The 15,887-nt window shown below is 32.1% G+C and overlaps 1 protein-coding gene across 5 annotated transcripts; it reads left to right on the top strand.

The window, feature by feature from the left end:
• Positions 1-4,513: 4,513 nt before the first annotated feature.
• On the top strand, positions 4,514-11,410 carry LOC122041156 (nuclear poly(A) polymerase 4-like). 5 transcript variants are annotated; one of them, XM_042600754.1, is made up of 9 exons: positions 4,515-4,734; positions 4,951-5,118; positions 5,252-5,329; positions 8,656-8,763; positions 9,627-9,695; positions 9,763-9,924; positions 10,630-10,699; positions 10,779-10,841; positions 10,936-11,410. In XM_042600754.1, the coding sequence occupies exons 2-9, from the start codon at positions 4,987-4,989 to the stop codon at positions 10,959-10,961; spliced, it is 708 nt and encodes a 235-aa protein (XP_042456688.1). In that variant the 5' UTR covers positions 4,515-4,734; positions 4,951-4,986; the 3' UTR covers positions 10,962-11,410. The 5 variants fall into 5 exon arrangements, 3 of the variants coding, with proteins under 3 accessions (XP_042456688.1, XP_042456689.1, XP_042456690.1); XR_006128881.1 differs by having other exon boundaries at positions 4,515-5,118; positions 10,650-10,699; XM_042600755.1 differs by having other exon boundaries at positions 4,515-5,118; positions 9,633-9,695.
• Positions 11,411-15,887: the final 4,477 nt, after the last annotated feature.

The raw sequence follows: 15,887 nt of genomic DNA on the forward strand, positions 1-15,887 counted from the left end.
GAAATTGGTTTTGGCCTTCCAGCGAGCTTGAGTATCCCGTGTTCGCCCTGAACACATAACTCAAGTTCATCAATAATAATTCATTCCACTAGAGAGTTATTGTTGCACTACCGCACCAATCCCAAATTACATTATGAGCTCCTTCTTATCATGAGTGTGTTAGTCTCCCTGTGTTTAAAATAATGAATGTCCATTAATTAAGTAAGTTATTGACAACTCACTTATTAATATCTAGCTCCAAGAGTAGTATCACTCAACTTTATTGTCATGTCAGACTAAATTCACCTGTAGGGTTTAACATGACAATCCTTATGAGCTCCTCTTGGGGACATTCTCAACCTAGATAACTAGGACACAGATTCCTTCTATAATCAACAAGACACACTATAAGTAATATCATTTCTCAACTTATCGGGCTTATTGATTTATCGAGCTAAATCTCACCCTTTGATAAGTCAAAGAAATAAATACTAAATATATGTACTTGTTATCATATTAGGATTAAGAGCACACACTTCTATAATAACTGAGGTTTAGTTCTTTTATTAAGTCAGTATAAAAAGAACTTACCTAAAATGGTCCTACTCAATACACTTAGAGTGTACTAGTGTAATTTATTAGTCAAGATAAACTAATACCTAATTACACTACGACTATTCCAATGGTTTGCTCCTTTCCATCTTAGTCGTGAGCAACTGTTTATAATTTATAAAGAGCTGATAATATGATTTTCTGTGTGTGACACCACACACCATGTTATCTACGATATAAATTAATTGAACAACTACACTTAACATAAATATAGATATTTTTGACCAAAAATGATTCTTTATTTCAAAAATAAATGTTTACAAAAGCTAGGCTTTTAGTATACACTCTAACACCTATTAGGTTAGGTAAAGTTACAGGAGTATGGCTTGATCCTAAGGGATTGATCCTTCGATGGTAGACTTGGAGGAGAGACCTTTAAGCAAAAGGTAGCTCTAGTAGGTCAAGAAGACTTACAAATATAGGTTATGTTACTTGTTTGTATTTTGTATGATTGTTTTAAAAGAACTTGTAGTTGAAAGAAAAAACAGAGAGTAGATAAATACAAATGGGTGAATCAGACTTGACTCAGGTCGAACCGGACCTAAACCGATTCAGTAACCTGAACTAGTGAATTGATAGACTAACTAGATTCGGTCTAGATTGTTGAGTTACCAGAAATATTGGCATGGAAAATGATGTGGCAAACGATCTAGTTCATTTTTATGATTTGGATGAGGATAAGGATAAGTGAGATGATGTGAATAGAGATAGGACTTGAATCAGATTTGACTTCATCCAAATATGGCTTCACCCATATAAAAGTTGATCCAGATAAAGATTTGATCTGACTCTATAAAAGGAGACGAAGGCTCTATGTTTAACACATTTATTCTACGACCACTCTTACTCCATGTGCTCAAAAAGAAAGCTACGACGTGAAGCTCTGCGACAAGGGAAACTCTAGGAAAGGTGCGTTGCACTCAGGACTTCTAGATCAGCTAAGCAAAGTGTGTCTTTTCTTTTTGTCTGTTTATTATTTTAGATTCCGTTGAGTACTAACGATTTTGATAGAACGGATGGGAGTGCACAAAAAAGAACAATCAATATTCACCCCCCCTCCTCCCCCTCTATCAATATGGAACGATCCTATATATTCTTGTGGGGTAATGGTCTAATCCATAATTGATTGAGTGTAATTGGGGTACTAAAAGTATCACAATTGGTATAGAAATGAAGTTGGGCATTCGTAACAAATTTAGTACTAGTTTTTGGCTATCAAATTGGATAATTACTAATGGAGTATTAGTGGTTTTAATTAGATTGGTAAGTAGAAAGAAAAGTAGAAGGTCTTCATCAATAGTGGAGTTAGTTGTTCCACTATCTAAAAAACATGTAGAGTAAGCTTATTGCCTTGTATATTCAAAGAACATTGAACTCTAACATCGATAGAGTGGCTAGTAGTATAGATACTAAGTGTTTTAATAAACACAAGATTTATGTCTTTGATATCAGTTTGTGTGAGAAAAATACCCTTACCTTTGTATTTTCTCTGAAAGTGGCTAGTTCTATTTCTAATAGATTCATTCTAGTTTCCAAGACTGACACTCTACTTTCAAATAGTACATTTCTTGTATTGCCTTTGACAAAGGGATTTTTTGGAATAGAGATATTGAAAAGTTGCTCTGAGTAGAGGTTGCAACATTGGTTTTTGCATAATTGAAAGTTCTTTTTTTATCTATGGATGGGTAATATCCACAAATAAAACAAGAAATATTATTTGTTTCATCCCTAAGTTTCTGTTCATGCTCACAAATTCTTTGAGCTGATTGGAGATTTGTTATTCTTTGAGGTATAAGTTGGCGATACATTCAGACAAAGACTTCTAATTGTTCCTCTAAGTTAATTAGTTCTGTTTGAAAAGGAGAACTTGTCATTCCATATTTTTTCGGCAAGTCCGTAAGGATGCTGAAGAAAGGAGTTGACTATGTATAGTCTGAAGATGATGATGCTTCTTTCATATCATCTACTGACATAATCGAATAGATAGAAGATGCATTGGAAATGTCAGATTGTACTTCTATTAAGTCTAGATTTTTGCATTCCACCAATTTAGCTTCTCTAGTGTAAAGATTCTTCCTATTGGATCAAGCAGAAAATAAATTGTCCTGATTCATTACATCAATATGTAATTTATTAGAATAAGTTTTCTTTGGTCTAATTTTGGGTTTTGTAGTCACCATAGGTCTTTTTCTTTTTATATTGTCTTTTCTTCATAGACCCATATTATTGTGGTGTATAGATTTGGTTACATAAACCATATTATTGTTTTTAATTTTTTTTAAAAAAAATAGGACTTAAGGTTTAGAGTTTAGGATTTAGAATATATTATTTAGGCTAAAAGAAGTGAAAATAAAAAAAAAACATTAGGTTCTCATGTGGTGCTCACAGATGAGTATGCAATATATCACCCCTCCATATATATATATAATGAAATATTACCTTATACACCCATCAGTGAGGACTCACTCATAAGTACCTAGTATTATTTTAAAAAAATAAGGTTTAGAGTTTAGGATTTAGCATTTAGCATTTAGGATTCAGTATTTAAGCTAAAGGAAGTGAAATTAAAAAATAAAAAATTAATACTAGAGGCTTACGGGGTACACATATTGTAGCCGTTATAGTTTTCTATCTAATATAATGTGAATGTTAGATAAAGAAATCAAATCTATATTGTAGCTGATACAATGGTAAAAGGATGAGTCAAAGGTAGGAAAAGCAGCCAACATGGAGGTCAAGCAGTTGACGTGGAGGTCAAGGTCAAGGCGGTCAAAGGTATAGAATCATCGAGTCACCAAAGTTGGCCGAACGAAAATAGCAGTAGGTCGATCGGGCCAAGTAGGGTCCGATCAGGTATTACAACCCGTGCAATGAAAGGAGGGCTTGCTCAGCCCGTCCGGCTAGGCGTTGGACAATGCCCCGATAGCCGAACAACCAAAGAGAGGAGAACAAATGTGTGCGATGGTGACGACCAATTGAGAGTTAGTCCGACCAGACCTCCTGTCCGGTTGGACGAGGAACAACCACCAAGCCTAGCAACGGTGGAGAAGGACACTCTTGAGCGACTGAGTGGGGGATCCCGGTTGAGTGACTCACTCGTTCGGCCAAACAGTGAAACCCCTTGCTTAACTCATCACATCCTTCTAAGAGTTAGTATTGCTGACAGCATGGCATGGTCAGTAGGTAAACTATACGACAGAAGTTTCCACTATCATGTCAGGGATTTGCACACCCTATTACGGAAAGGTGTTAAGAGCATTTTTCTGACTTGTATTTTCATAGGACAGTTGGTAAAATGTGCACGTATCTTGAGAAGCGTGCACATCCGCTACTAGAGTACTATATAAAGGGGACTCATACACCAGCAGAAGGATACGTTATTTATGATTACACTCCTATTATTGCTATAGCTCTCTTGTTGTCTTTCTATTATTCCGGTAACTAACTTAAGCGTCGGAGGGCCAACGTCAGAGACTCCTTTTCTGGTCCGGTACTGATGTTCTTGATTTTACAGAGTAGAGCGGAGTCATCACACAATCAACCGTAGAGCCACATCCCTAGTTAATTGTTTTCACTATTTTTGGACAAGATCAGTAGCAAATATAAAACTATAATTGTTACAATGTGAATAATAGATGAATTAATATTTTAGCAACTATAAAATTATAGTTGTTGTAATATAAATATTTTTAAATATATTAAATATGTATGTAGTAGTTATGAAATTATAGATATTATTATAATATGTCTGATCGATTTAGAATTAGGTAAAAAAATTTAGAAAGAAAATAATAATGAAAATAATAACAAAGGATAACACGACTGAACGTAAGGTAAAAAGCAAAGTGGGCGCCATTTGTATTCGGAAAAACAATGGGGCAACCTTTGACTTTTGATTTAATTAAAAAACAAAATGCCCCCATTTTGGCGAAAGATATTTACAATTCGCCTCTTCGAGAACAATGCCACCGTCAACGCCCCCCTTCCTCCTTTCCCTCGCCACTGCCGAACCGGATCAGGCCTCTTCGTGAAAAAGAATTCTTTTTGGTTTTTTAGTGTTCTTCGTCTGGATTTTGTTTCTCCAGCGTAATTCTGTTTGAATTCTGATTTCGTGGCTGTCGTTGCCCGTTTTCCTTTCCAAAGGTCTTTTCTTCGGTTCTGCATGTAGACTCTACCGCTATTTGTCAATAGATACTGATGAGGATGGATAGTTGTTGTTAATTTTAGGGTGTAAGAAGAATTAAGGGCGTTTCATCTCTTGTATGCTGATTGGAATCTCACATGTGCTTGTGTTGCACTCGTAATTGACTTCTGGAAGTCTTAAGCTTCAAGTTTTTAATCGATCTTACTTTCTCATAGGCCCAACGCTCGTCGAGAGGGAGTATCGCTTTCGTCATGTCCATAGGTAGTTCTTCTGAAATGGGCAGTGCACCTCCACCTACCTCAACACAGTATGGCATAACCAAACCAATCTCGACTGCTGGACCTACTGAGGTTGATCTCAAGAGGACTGCTGAACTTGAAAGAGTATGCTTGTTGTATGTTTTGTTCCTTTATCACACCTCAGTATTGATCTCCTTAATTGGTCATCCTATATTGCATCTAATTGTCTACCGTTATTTGGCATATGCTTATTGGTGTCTACTACTCATACTTAAAGCTCTTGGTTGATGCTGGACTGTATGCGAGCAAGGAAGAATCTACCAAGAGAGAGGAAGTATTACAAGAACTTGATAATGTAAGTTTTTTTTTGAATGATCATCTTCTTTATCAAATGAATGCATATTTTCTTCCTATTTTGTTGGAGAATGCCTTTCGCAATCATTGTTTCATCTGTTAGTATCTTTGTATTTTCTGGCTACTTCTTTGTGTGTTAAATACAAGATATATTAAAGTGAGCTGGCATTTTTTTTTCCTGTTGGATCTACTGTTAAGCTGGTTTATCATTCTATTTGAAAGCTCTTGGTATTAGGCTAATCTTCCTGTTAGAATAGGCCACTTTTGTTGTATCCAAATTCCAAGGCATGTTCAAACCTGCTGACATGTGGTCAGCACTGGTTTTCTATTAGTTCTGGCTATAGAGATAACATGTAATGGAGTTCGGTCAAGTCACACCCTAGATGATCAGTCAAACTACCAGTGGAATTTTCTGGTTCATTTGAATTGCCAAGAAATTGGTTGATCTGACTGTTAACTCCTAAGAATTTGGCTGAACTGCTACTAAACCTTGAGGTTCCAAGGGTGATCTTTGCAAGGTTCTGATGTCAACTTCACAATGCCCAAAGTTGCATCAGAGTTATCTAGATTCTGGAAACTTCTCTTAACCCAGATATTTGGTCATTTATAGGCTCCGATTAAATCCCTCCTATCATGTAGTATATGGATGATGACATGGCATAAGGGTGACTGAGAACAATTTCTAATGTAAGACATGTGTTCACTGTTCAGCCTCTGATTTATCCAGGTTATCTACCTGCTGATCATCTAATGATTCATGAGTATTTTTAACCACGTCAACTTTTATTTATGGGCTTGTAATTTTCTTTAGATCTGGTGAAATGTCTGAATGATTAGGTTATTGATTCAAAGAAATGCATATTGGATAGATAGAATGATTAATCACAGTAATTGAAAGATACATCTACTACTGTCGTTTAGAATCTTCATAAGTGTGGTTTATGACATAGGATAATGATGCTTTTGTTACAAATGTTTCCTATGAGGGAGGGAGACAACTAAGGAAGGGAATATGGTGGGATAAAATAATTATAAGGAAATGATAGGAAAATGTAAGGGGAATGGAGGGAAGGAAAGAGCAGAATATTGTTTTAAAGAAGTAATTAGAACTATAAATGAACCAAATGTTCATGAGTAAACTATATATTTGGCTTGGTAGGGGTATGTTTATATTCGTTCAATATGCATAACATTAATTAAACAAACAAACTTGAATAACTCATTAAACTAAATGAACAAGTTTGAATATATATGTGTAGAGTTCGTTAATATTTAATATCCATGAATAATGCTTTTGAAAAAAAACACTTATCCAACTTATAATAAACAAATGAACTCTCAAAACGAATAGACAAACTTGAAATATTAAGTTCACTAACCAACCAAACAAACTTAAAAAATATAAAATTTTCAACAATCAACCAAGCTTGAATTAAAAGCTCGATAACATCTACAGGAACCAAACCAAACTCATAACAAAGAAACCAAGCCAAATTTGAACAACCATTTCAACAACTTGTTTCATTTTAAGCTTGGCTTGGCTTGGCTCAGTTACATTATCAAATAAGCTTAAATAATACAAAGCTTGGTTTGGCTCGTTTACAACCCTAGAAGTAATTCTAGATATTTGATTTGATAAACATTAATAATTAACAGATCTGAAATAAATAAATGATTATGAATTTTCCAAGGGTCACATTTAACCAACATTTGGCTGATTAGATGTGAATAGATTTTTTTTTCCTTGCTTGGTTTGGCTGAAAGGAAAATTGGGTAATATTTCCTAGTCCTTTTATTCCCTCCATTCATTTTCATCAAATGACGGGAAATGACCATTGAGGAATCCCACAGCCTAATCCTTTCTTTAGCATTTTCACTTATGGAAACACAACCTAAATCTTATTGTTTCTATTGAGATCTGTCTTTCTTTTGAATCTTAGGATATTGTCTTCTTGAACAGAATTTAAATACTTTTCTTACTCCTCCCAACCCCTTTTTTTATAGGCTCTCCTAATTGTTCTTCCTAACTTGAGTTTGACATGTGCTGACCACATGTTTCATGCCTATTGTATTTGAAACTTGGGTGTCCTAGGGTACCATAGCCCTTTAATAGTTTCATTGACATTATTAAGCATATGCTTGTTATAACATGGCTGCTAAGTATGGTTACACAAGTTGAGTAAATTAAAGTAAAACCAGTGAAAGATAAAGGGATAACACTAATAACTAGAGTCGTAATTGTGTCACTGTGGAAATCTATATGAGGCTACATTGCTTGCAATATCTAGTCTTTAAATTATTTAATATGTTAAGAATTGCTTTATTTCTTCTTCTTCTACCTCTCACTTATTATCTTTGTGCTCTTGCTTTCTTACTGTCTATCTGTCATAATTGGACCCATAGCTTACCATACTCTAGTTTTATAAAATTTTGGGTGGTAATGGTAAAAAAACTCAAAAAGTTTCTCTTTTGACAATGCAATCATTGTCCTTAATAATATGCACGGAAGGCTAAAAGGTGATTATAGAATTTTCTACTTTAAGTGATCAATAATGATCTGAATGATATTGGTACTACTAATGCTATAGCCTCGAGCTTGATGACATTGCCTAAGTTTCCTCTTGTCTCATCTATTAATTAGGTTGTATTTTTTCCTTTGTTGTGATAAGATTTCATTAAGATTCCACTGTGCATGCTCCATACACTAATAAGATTTAATTAAGATTCAAGAACACTTTCAAACTTGATTTATGAGTACCTACAACATTAAAATCTTCATTTTATGAATTTTATATGATTAGGATGTACATCCTTGTTCATGATTTATCACTATCTATTTGAAGTATATTTTTTTAATGCTTAGAAATCCACAGTTTGTTAGATATTTTTGATATCTTCTTTGAATGCTTGTAATTTACCCTTTTAGGTGGCATGGATTGTGTGTGGTGTGAAGGCCTAGAACTTGTGAATGGTTTCATTGTTGGTGCATTATCTATTTTAAAATTGAACTCATCCTTAGATGGAGGTACCATGAAGTCTCATTGTTTGGTCCCTGAATGTTTTTTTACTCCCTCTTTCCAAAAGAAATGTCTTTTAATAGACTTACTTGTTTTCTTAATAAAGGCAACGTTATTCATTTTCTGACTATTTTTCTCTAGTCACATTTGAAATTGACATAGTTTGCTAATCTTGCTTCATACTTAAGTATTTTGTTTGCTAATTAGTAATATTTGGTTTCCAAGTTTTATATATTTTTTTCAGTTCTTTTCTTTTCATTTCTTGACCTCATTCACTGCATTGTACTTATTTTGGATTTAAAATTGTCAGATTGTCAAAAACTGGGTGAAACAATTAACACGCCAAAGGGGGTTTTCTGATCAAATGGTTGAAAAAGCAAATGCTGTCATCTTCACATTTGGATTTTACAGATTGGGGGTATGATATCAATATTTATATTCTAGTTGTATAAAGCTTGAAGTTTGTAATTTTGCTAGACCATGTAATTTGAACTTCTCTTTTCTATTCCAGGTTTTTGTTTCCTGTGTATTTTTTAATACAAAACAAGCCATTCACGTAATGATTCAAAATGAACAACAACAAATTTCAAACGTGGGTCTTATTACTGGCTGCAAATTTCTTGGCTGTTTAGCTATTGAATAAAGTTCACATTGCATCATTAACTCTTCCACTACTTTAACCATCATTTAAGTTACATGGGTTGGGAGCCAATCTATCTTCCTGCGTAGAGGTTCAGTAGCTTTACATAATTAACTAGAGAATTAATCAACTAATCACAGAATCATTGACAGTATTATTTAATTATTTTCAGAATTATATATATAATTATTTGGACATGATTAATTAATTAAACTAACCAAAAGCTAATGGATTTATGTTTATATTGGATAGAACAAAATTTCAAAATGGTGGATAGAACAAAATTTTAAAACGGTGGATAGAACAAAATATGAAATTGTAAGTACATAATTTCCCTGTCGGATTCATGTTCTACTTAGGATTTTGAATATCTAGGCACCATCTAGGTCTGAATCTTATTCTTGACACCCATGGTTGAAATGACCTAGTGCATTCCTTTATATCCTTTTCGATGGGTATATGCCCTGTTTATGAATTACTCATATATTCCTTTTCAGCTTAGTATTGAGTTTTTATCTAATGCTCTCTCTTACGGTCTCTCTCATCCACACCCACACACTTGTAATTTTTTTTTTTGGCATTTGATAATGTTATTCAAGTTTCTTGTTAAATATTAGTAAGTTGATATTGCTTTTCCTCAGTGGCAGGTTCATGGACCTGGGGCTGATGTTGACACTTTATGTGTTGGACCTTCCTATGTTAACCAAGAGGTTCAGTTATATATATATAATTTAATATACTTCGTGTGCTATACTTGTTCCCTGCTTTTTTTTGCAGGAGGATTTCTTTATTATTCTCCATGATCTATTGGATGAAATGGAGGAAGTCTCCGAACTACATCCAGTTCCTGATGCTCATGTTCCAGTTCTTAAATTTAAGTTCCTGGGAATATCCATCGATTTACTCTATGCCAATATATCACAGTTAGTTATTTCACTGGTATGTACATATATTGTGAAAGTTGGATTCTTAAGGTGTCAGAGGATTTTTTTTTCCCCTTCAACGCATGGCCTGTCTCAGTGTTTATATGCTTTACTATATCAGTTCAGTTTCTCTTTTCCCGCTTGCTCTTCCAACTTGCCTGCTTCCTGAGTTTTCTATAAAAAAAAACTATCAACTATCAACTAAAATATGGCATTTATCTGATTGGTTTTGTTACTTTTGATGAGGCAATTACACTACTGAAAATTTGGTCCTGATTTTTTTCCTCATTTTTGCATTCCTATACTTGAGTGTTCTTGTTCTCTTAGATCATATAAGGAAAACTTTTTAAATTATTAATGTTATGCTGCTTCTAAGTTCAACTTTCTGTAACCTTTTACTAGCAGTATGCAAAGTCTGCATGTTAGTAGTTCTAAGGAATATAGATGTTCATTTTTGTTTGCTTATTATTAACTGAATTTATTGTTTTGCTTTATTGTTTTGCTTATTATTTAATACTGAGATGAACTGATCAGCCTATCATGTACTCAGTTTTTTTATACAAATGCTCACAGTTCTTAGTTTTGTTGTGTTTTCTCAATTTAATTCTTATAATTACATGGACTTTGTATTCTTAAAAAGTTAGAACTTGAGTTTTCTTACATTGGAAACTGTCCAGAGAGTTGGCTTATGCTTGACATGTCTACTCAACATTTTTTGAAGGATCTTGACATATCACACAGGTTTGTACTTTATATTGTTGATGAGGCAACCGTCGGAAGTCAAGTTTGTGGTTAGTTTCTTGGTGTTAAGTTTAATTTTTAGCACTTTATTATGCATTTCTCTAAACGGTAAAGGTATATTTTCCATAGAATTTCCGGACCACTCTCAGATCCTTGAAGTTCTGGGCGAAGAGGCGTGGTATTTATTCAAATGTAAGTCTAATTATCTTTGTTCTGTAATTGAATCTCCTCAACATTCTTATGATGTAATATTCCAACACCATTTATGTTTTTCTTTCATGTTCAGGTCACTGGATTTCTTGGAGCTGTTAACTGGGCACCGTTGGTTGCTCGAATCTGCCAATTGTACCCTAATGCTGTGCCCAGTATGCTAATCTCACAATTTTTCAGAGTTTACAGTGGAGGTGGCCAATCAGCATGCGCCAACTCCTCTACTTGGGTGTTTGGGTTTGGGTCAATTCAGGTGCTTGGACTCGGTTCAGGTCAATCCAGGCACCTAGACTCGGTCTAGACTAGATTCGGACAAATCCAGATGCCTAGACTTGGTCCGGGCCAATCTAGGCTCTTGGGCTCGGTTCAGACTCCCGAATCTTTGGATGCCTGGTCCTTCCTGGAGACCCTTTTTCTAGCCAACTTATAGTTTTGATTTTCTATGGAACACGTTAGTTCAAGTAACAAAAATTATCCTATAAAAGCAGAATTAGCACATTAAAAATAATATGATCAATTTATCAATTAGATCCTATCTTTTCAAGACCAAACACTATTAATGGACTCTAAGTTGGGTTGTACCTATAGTCTCACTGGGACTCGTCCTCACTGATCACTCTCCTCCAGTGACTTATCTCATTTACCATTTGCAGTCACTTGTCTTTTGATTCAACATGTCTTTCTGTTAATTGTCAGGTCAGCTGACCCAATTAGACTTCAACCAGTTGTCAGGTCTCACAGATCCAACTGGACTTTCCTATCAGATATCAGGTCACATCTTGATCTACCTGAACTTTGTGTCAATTATCAGGTCTTTAGACCTAACTGACTTCAGCCTGGTATCAGGTCCTCTAGACCCGTCAATTCCTTTACACTCGTTAAAGAGGTTAGATAAATATAACATCTAACTTTAATTCATTTATCATTCATCAAAATTTAAGTTTGACAATTCGTGTTAATTGCACTAATAATCTCCCTATTTTTAATACAATGATAACCTAAGTATTTTAAAGAAGTGTTTTAAGGTAATTTCAAGATAATTTTTAATGTATTTTTTGAAATAATTTTTAAAATTATTTTTAAAAGAACATTTAAAATGATTTTTTTTAAAAAAATTAAAATAATTTTTAGAAGAAAATGTTTTTATATAATTTTCAAAATAGATCTTCCCTTTTAGTTGATGCTCTCCTTAATTTGATATTAGGGTTTTGGTTAGTTTGAAGTGTGCTAATTAACTTCCTCAATATATTTTTAAAACACTTTCTTCCCTTAAAATGAGGTTTTAGCTTTCAAGTAGGAAAAAAATATATTTGTATTTATTTTATTAAATTTATAAATATGATAAGTTTATGAGTTCAAAAGGATTAATTATTGAGTTAATGATTGATTACTAAGTTAGAATCTATATTTATTAGTATTATTAAATAAATTATTATTTAATCTTAATTAAATTTGATTAAATCATTGGTATTAATCTAATTAAAAGTTATTTTGAATTAATTAATTATTAATTATTTAAGTTATAAATTTTGGATTATTAATTTTGAATTAAATTGATGAATTGGAATTGAATAATTTATAATTAATTAAATTAATTTTATGACGTGAGGTTTTATTTTAAGTTAATATTATTTAATTAACTTTTTAGATTAGCAGGAAGATTAAATTTTGGATTAATTAATAATAAGTAGTTATAAATTAAGATTGATTAATAATTATTAAATTTTGGATTTATTGTTAATAGGTTTCGGCTAAACTTTGATTTGAAAGTAGATTATTTTAATTGATAAAATAATTTGATTGTGTTAAATTAAATTAAGTTATATTAAAATTTTAATTAAGTTAAGTTAAATTTAAGATAATAATTAAAGTTAAATTATATTATCAATTCAGTTTAAATTCTTATGTAAGGTTAGATTATTAATTAAAATTAAATTTGTATTAAATTTTCATTAAATTAAGTTGAATTTAATTTAACATTTTAATTAAATTGTGTTAATATTATTATTATTTTTTATTTTTAATTAAATTAAATTTTTAATTCGATTATATTAAAGTTTTCATTAATGTTAAGTTTAATTAAGTCTTTAAATTTAAATTAAGTTTTAATTTTCTGCCTATTAATGTTTTTTGGTTTTTAAGAATTTTTTAAAAAATAATTTTAAATGAAAATATGTTTTAAAAAAATTGAAAAGATTTTTGAAATAAATTTTTAAAGGATTTTTTAAAATATTTTTAAAATAATATTTTTAAAATAATTTTAAAAAGTTGATTAAAATAAATTTTCAAAGACTTTTTTAAATGATTTTTTAAAAGACTTTTTAAATAATTTTTTAATAGATTAAAAATAATTTTTAAAATGATTTTAATATAATTTTTTAAAGCATTTTTAAAATAATTTTTTAAAAGGTTTTTAAAGGATTTTAAAATAATTTTTTAAGAGGGTTTTAAAATAGTTTTTTTAAAAGAATTTTAAAATAAATCTTAAAAGTATTTAAAATAACTTTTAAGAGGATTTAAATAGTTTTTTTAATAATTTTTTAAAAGAATTTTAAAACAGGATTTTTAAAAGAATTTTAAAATAATTTTTAAAAAGATTTTAAAATAATTTTTTAAATCCCTCTCTTTCCTAGAAGAGTGACATTGAGCCTTTGAAATGTTTACACCATGTGACAATGATAGAAATTTCTTCTTGGAATTTTGCATGATAAAATAATTAAGCACTTTGTTAATATATGTACTCTGACTTAAATCAAGCTAAGCAATCTGTTAGGTCTATCTCTATAGATCTTGATGTCTAAAATGTAGGATGCTTTACTTAAGTCTTTCATTGAGAAACAATTCTCAAGCTAAGTCTTCACAGTTTACAATATAGGGATATTATTTTCAATGAGAAGTATGTCATCTGAGAGATGACTATGCTCCCACTAACCTTCTTGTAGACACAAGGTTCATCTTCATTCTTAATGAAACCAAATGCTTTGATTGCATCATCAAATCGAAGATTCTAGCTTCTAGAAGCTTATTTTAATCCATAAATGGATCTTTGCAACTTACATACCTTTCTAGCATTCTTTGGATCTACAAAATCCTTAGGTTGTGTTATGTACACATTTTCGAGTAAAGTGCCATTAAGAAATATAGTTTTGACATCCATCTGTCAGATCTCATATTCATAATAAGTTGCAATAGCAAGCATGATTCAAATAGACTTGAGCTTAGCAATTAGTGAAATGGTTTCGTCATAGTCTATATCATGAATCTGTTTAAATTCTTTAGCCACCAATCGTCCTTCATAGGTATGCATAAGACCATCCATGTCAGTCTTTACTTTTAAAGACCCACTTACACCCAATGAGTTTGATACCTTTAGATGGATTAACCAAAGTACATCCTTGGTTGGTGTACATGGATTCTATTTCAAATCTCATGCCCTCCAGCCATTTCTCAAAATCTGGGCTCATTACAGCTTCTTGATAGGATGTAGGCTCATTAAAATCAATAAGCATTACATCACTGTGGTCATACAAGAGAAAAGAATATCTCTTAGGTGGATGGCGGGTCCTATCAGATCTACGTAGAGTTTGTTCTACTTAAATAGGTTGTTGCTCCACAACTTTTAAGGTATAATAAAATCATGATCTACAACATCGTGTGATACCTGTCAATTTCCATCAAGGTTTTGGTGTTAATTTGTGTATCTTGAATTTCTTCAATATTGACTTTACTCCCACTAGTTTTTCCAGAAATAAATTTTTTTTCTAGAAAGACATCATTTATGGCAACAAACACTTTACCTTGCATGGGATTATAAAAGTAATATCCTTTTGTTTCCTTGCGATATCCTATAAAATAGTACTTATCTGATTTGGGTCTTAGTTTATCTGAGACTTATCGTCAAATGTAAGCCTCATATCTTCAAATTTTCATGAAAGACATCTTGGAACTCTTCCCAGTTCATATCGTATATGGTATCTTTATGACGACTTTAGATGGAATGCGGTTAAGTGTGAAAGTGGCTGCCTCTAGAGAATATCCCTAGAAGGAAGTAGGAAGATTCATTTGACTCATCATTAATCATACCATATTTAATAAAGTATGATTTCTCCTGTCTGATACACCATTCCACTTGGTGTTTCAGGTGGAGTGAGTTGAGATATGATCCCAAACTTAACGAGATAGTTATGAAACTCTTGGCTAAGGTGTTCTCCATTTCAATCTGATCGAAGCATTTTAATACTCTTTTCAAGTTGGTATTGTACTTCATTTTTGAATTCTTTGAATTTTTAAAGGATTCAGACTTGTATTTCATTAGATGCACATAGTCATATATACTAAAATCATCAATAAAAGTAATGAAATATTGATATCCTTCTTTAGCTGCTATTTTGAAAGGGCTGCATACATCAGTATGTATGACTCATAACAATTCATTAGCTCTTTCGCTGTATCTACTAAATGGAGTCTTTGTCATCGTGCCTTGCAGACAAGATTCATATATTTCATATGATTGAAAATCAAATGATTTCAAAAGTCCATCCTTATGGAGTTGTGAAATGTGATTCTCATTTATGTGACTTAAGCGACAATGATAGAGATATGTTTAGTTTAAATCATTAGGTTTGAACTGTTTGATATTTATGTTATAGATTAAGTTTTCAAAGTATAGAACATAGAGTCCATTCATAAGAAGTGCACTATAATAGAATATGCCATTTAAATAAACGGAACAATATTTATCCTTTATTACAAATAAAAAATCCTTTTTGTCTAAACAAGAAATAGAGATAATATTCTTAGTTAAAGCAGACACATAACAACATTCTTCAAGTTTCAAAATAAGCTCATTGGGCAAAGATAAGGAATATATTCCTATAGCTATAGCAGCAACCCTTACGTCATTGCCTACTCATAGGTCCACTTTGACCTTCGTCAATGATCTACTATTTCTCAACCCCTACACATTCATATAAATGCAAGATGCATAACTGGTATCTAATACCCACGAAAAAGAAATAGACATATTGA

The sequence above is a fragment of the Zingiber officinale genome, chromosome 2A (assembly GCF_018446385.1).
Source record: "Zingiber officinale cultivar Zhangliang chromosome 2A, Zo_v1.1, whole genome shotgun sequence".
NCBI lineage: Eukaryota > Viridiplantae > Streptophyta > Magnoliopsida > Zingiberales > Zingiberaceae > Zingiber > Zingiber officinale.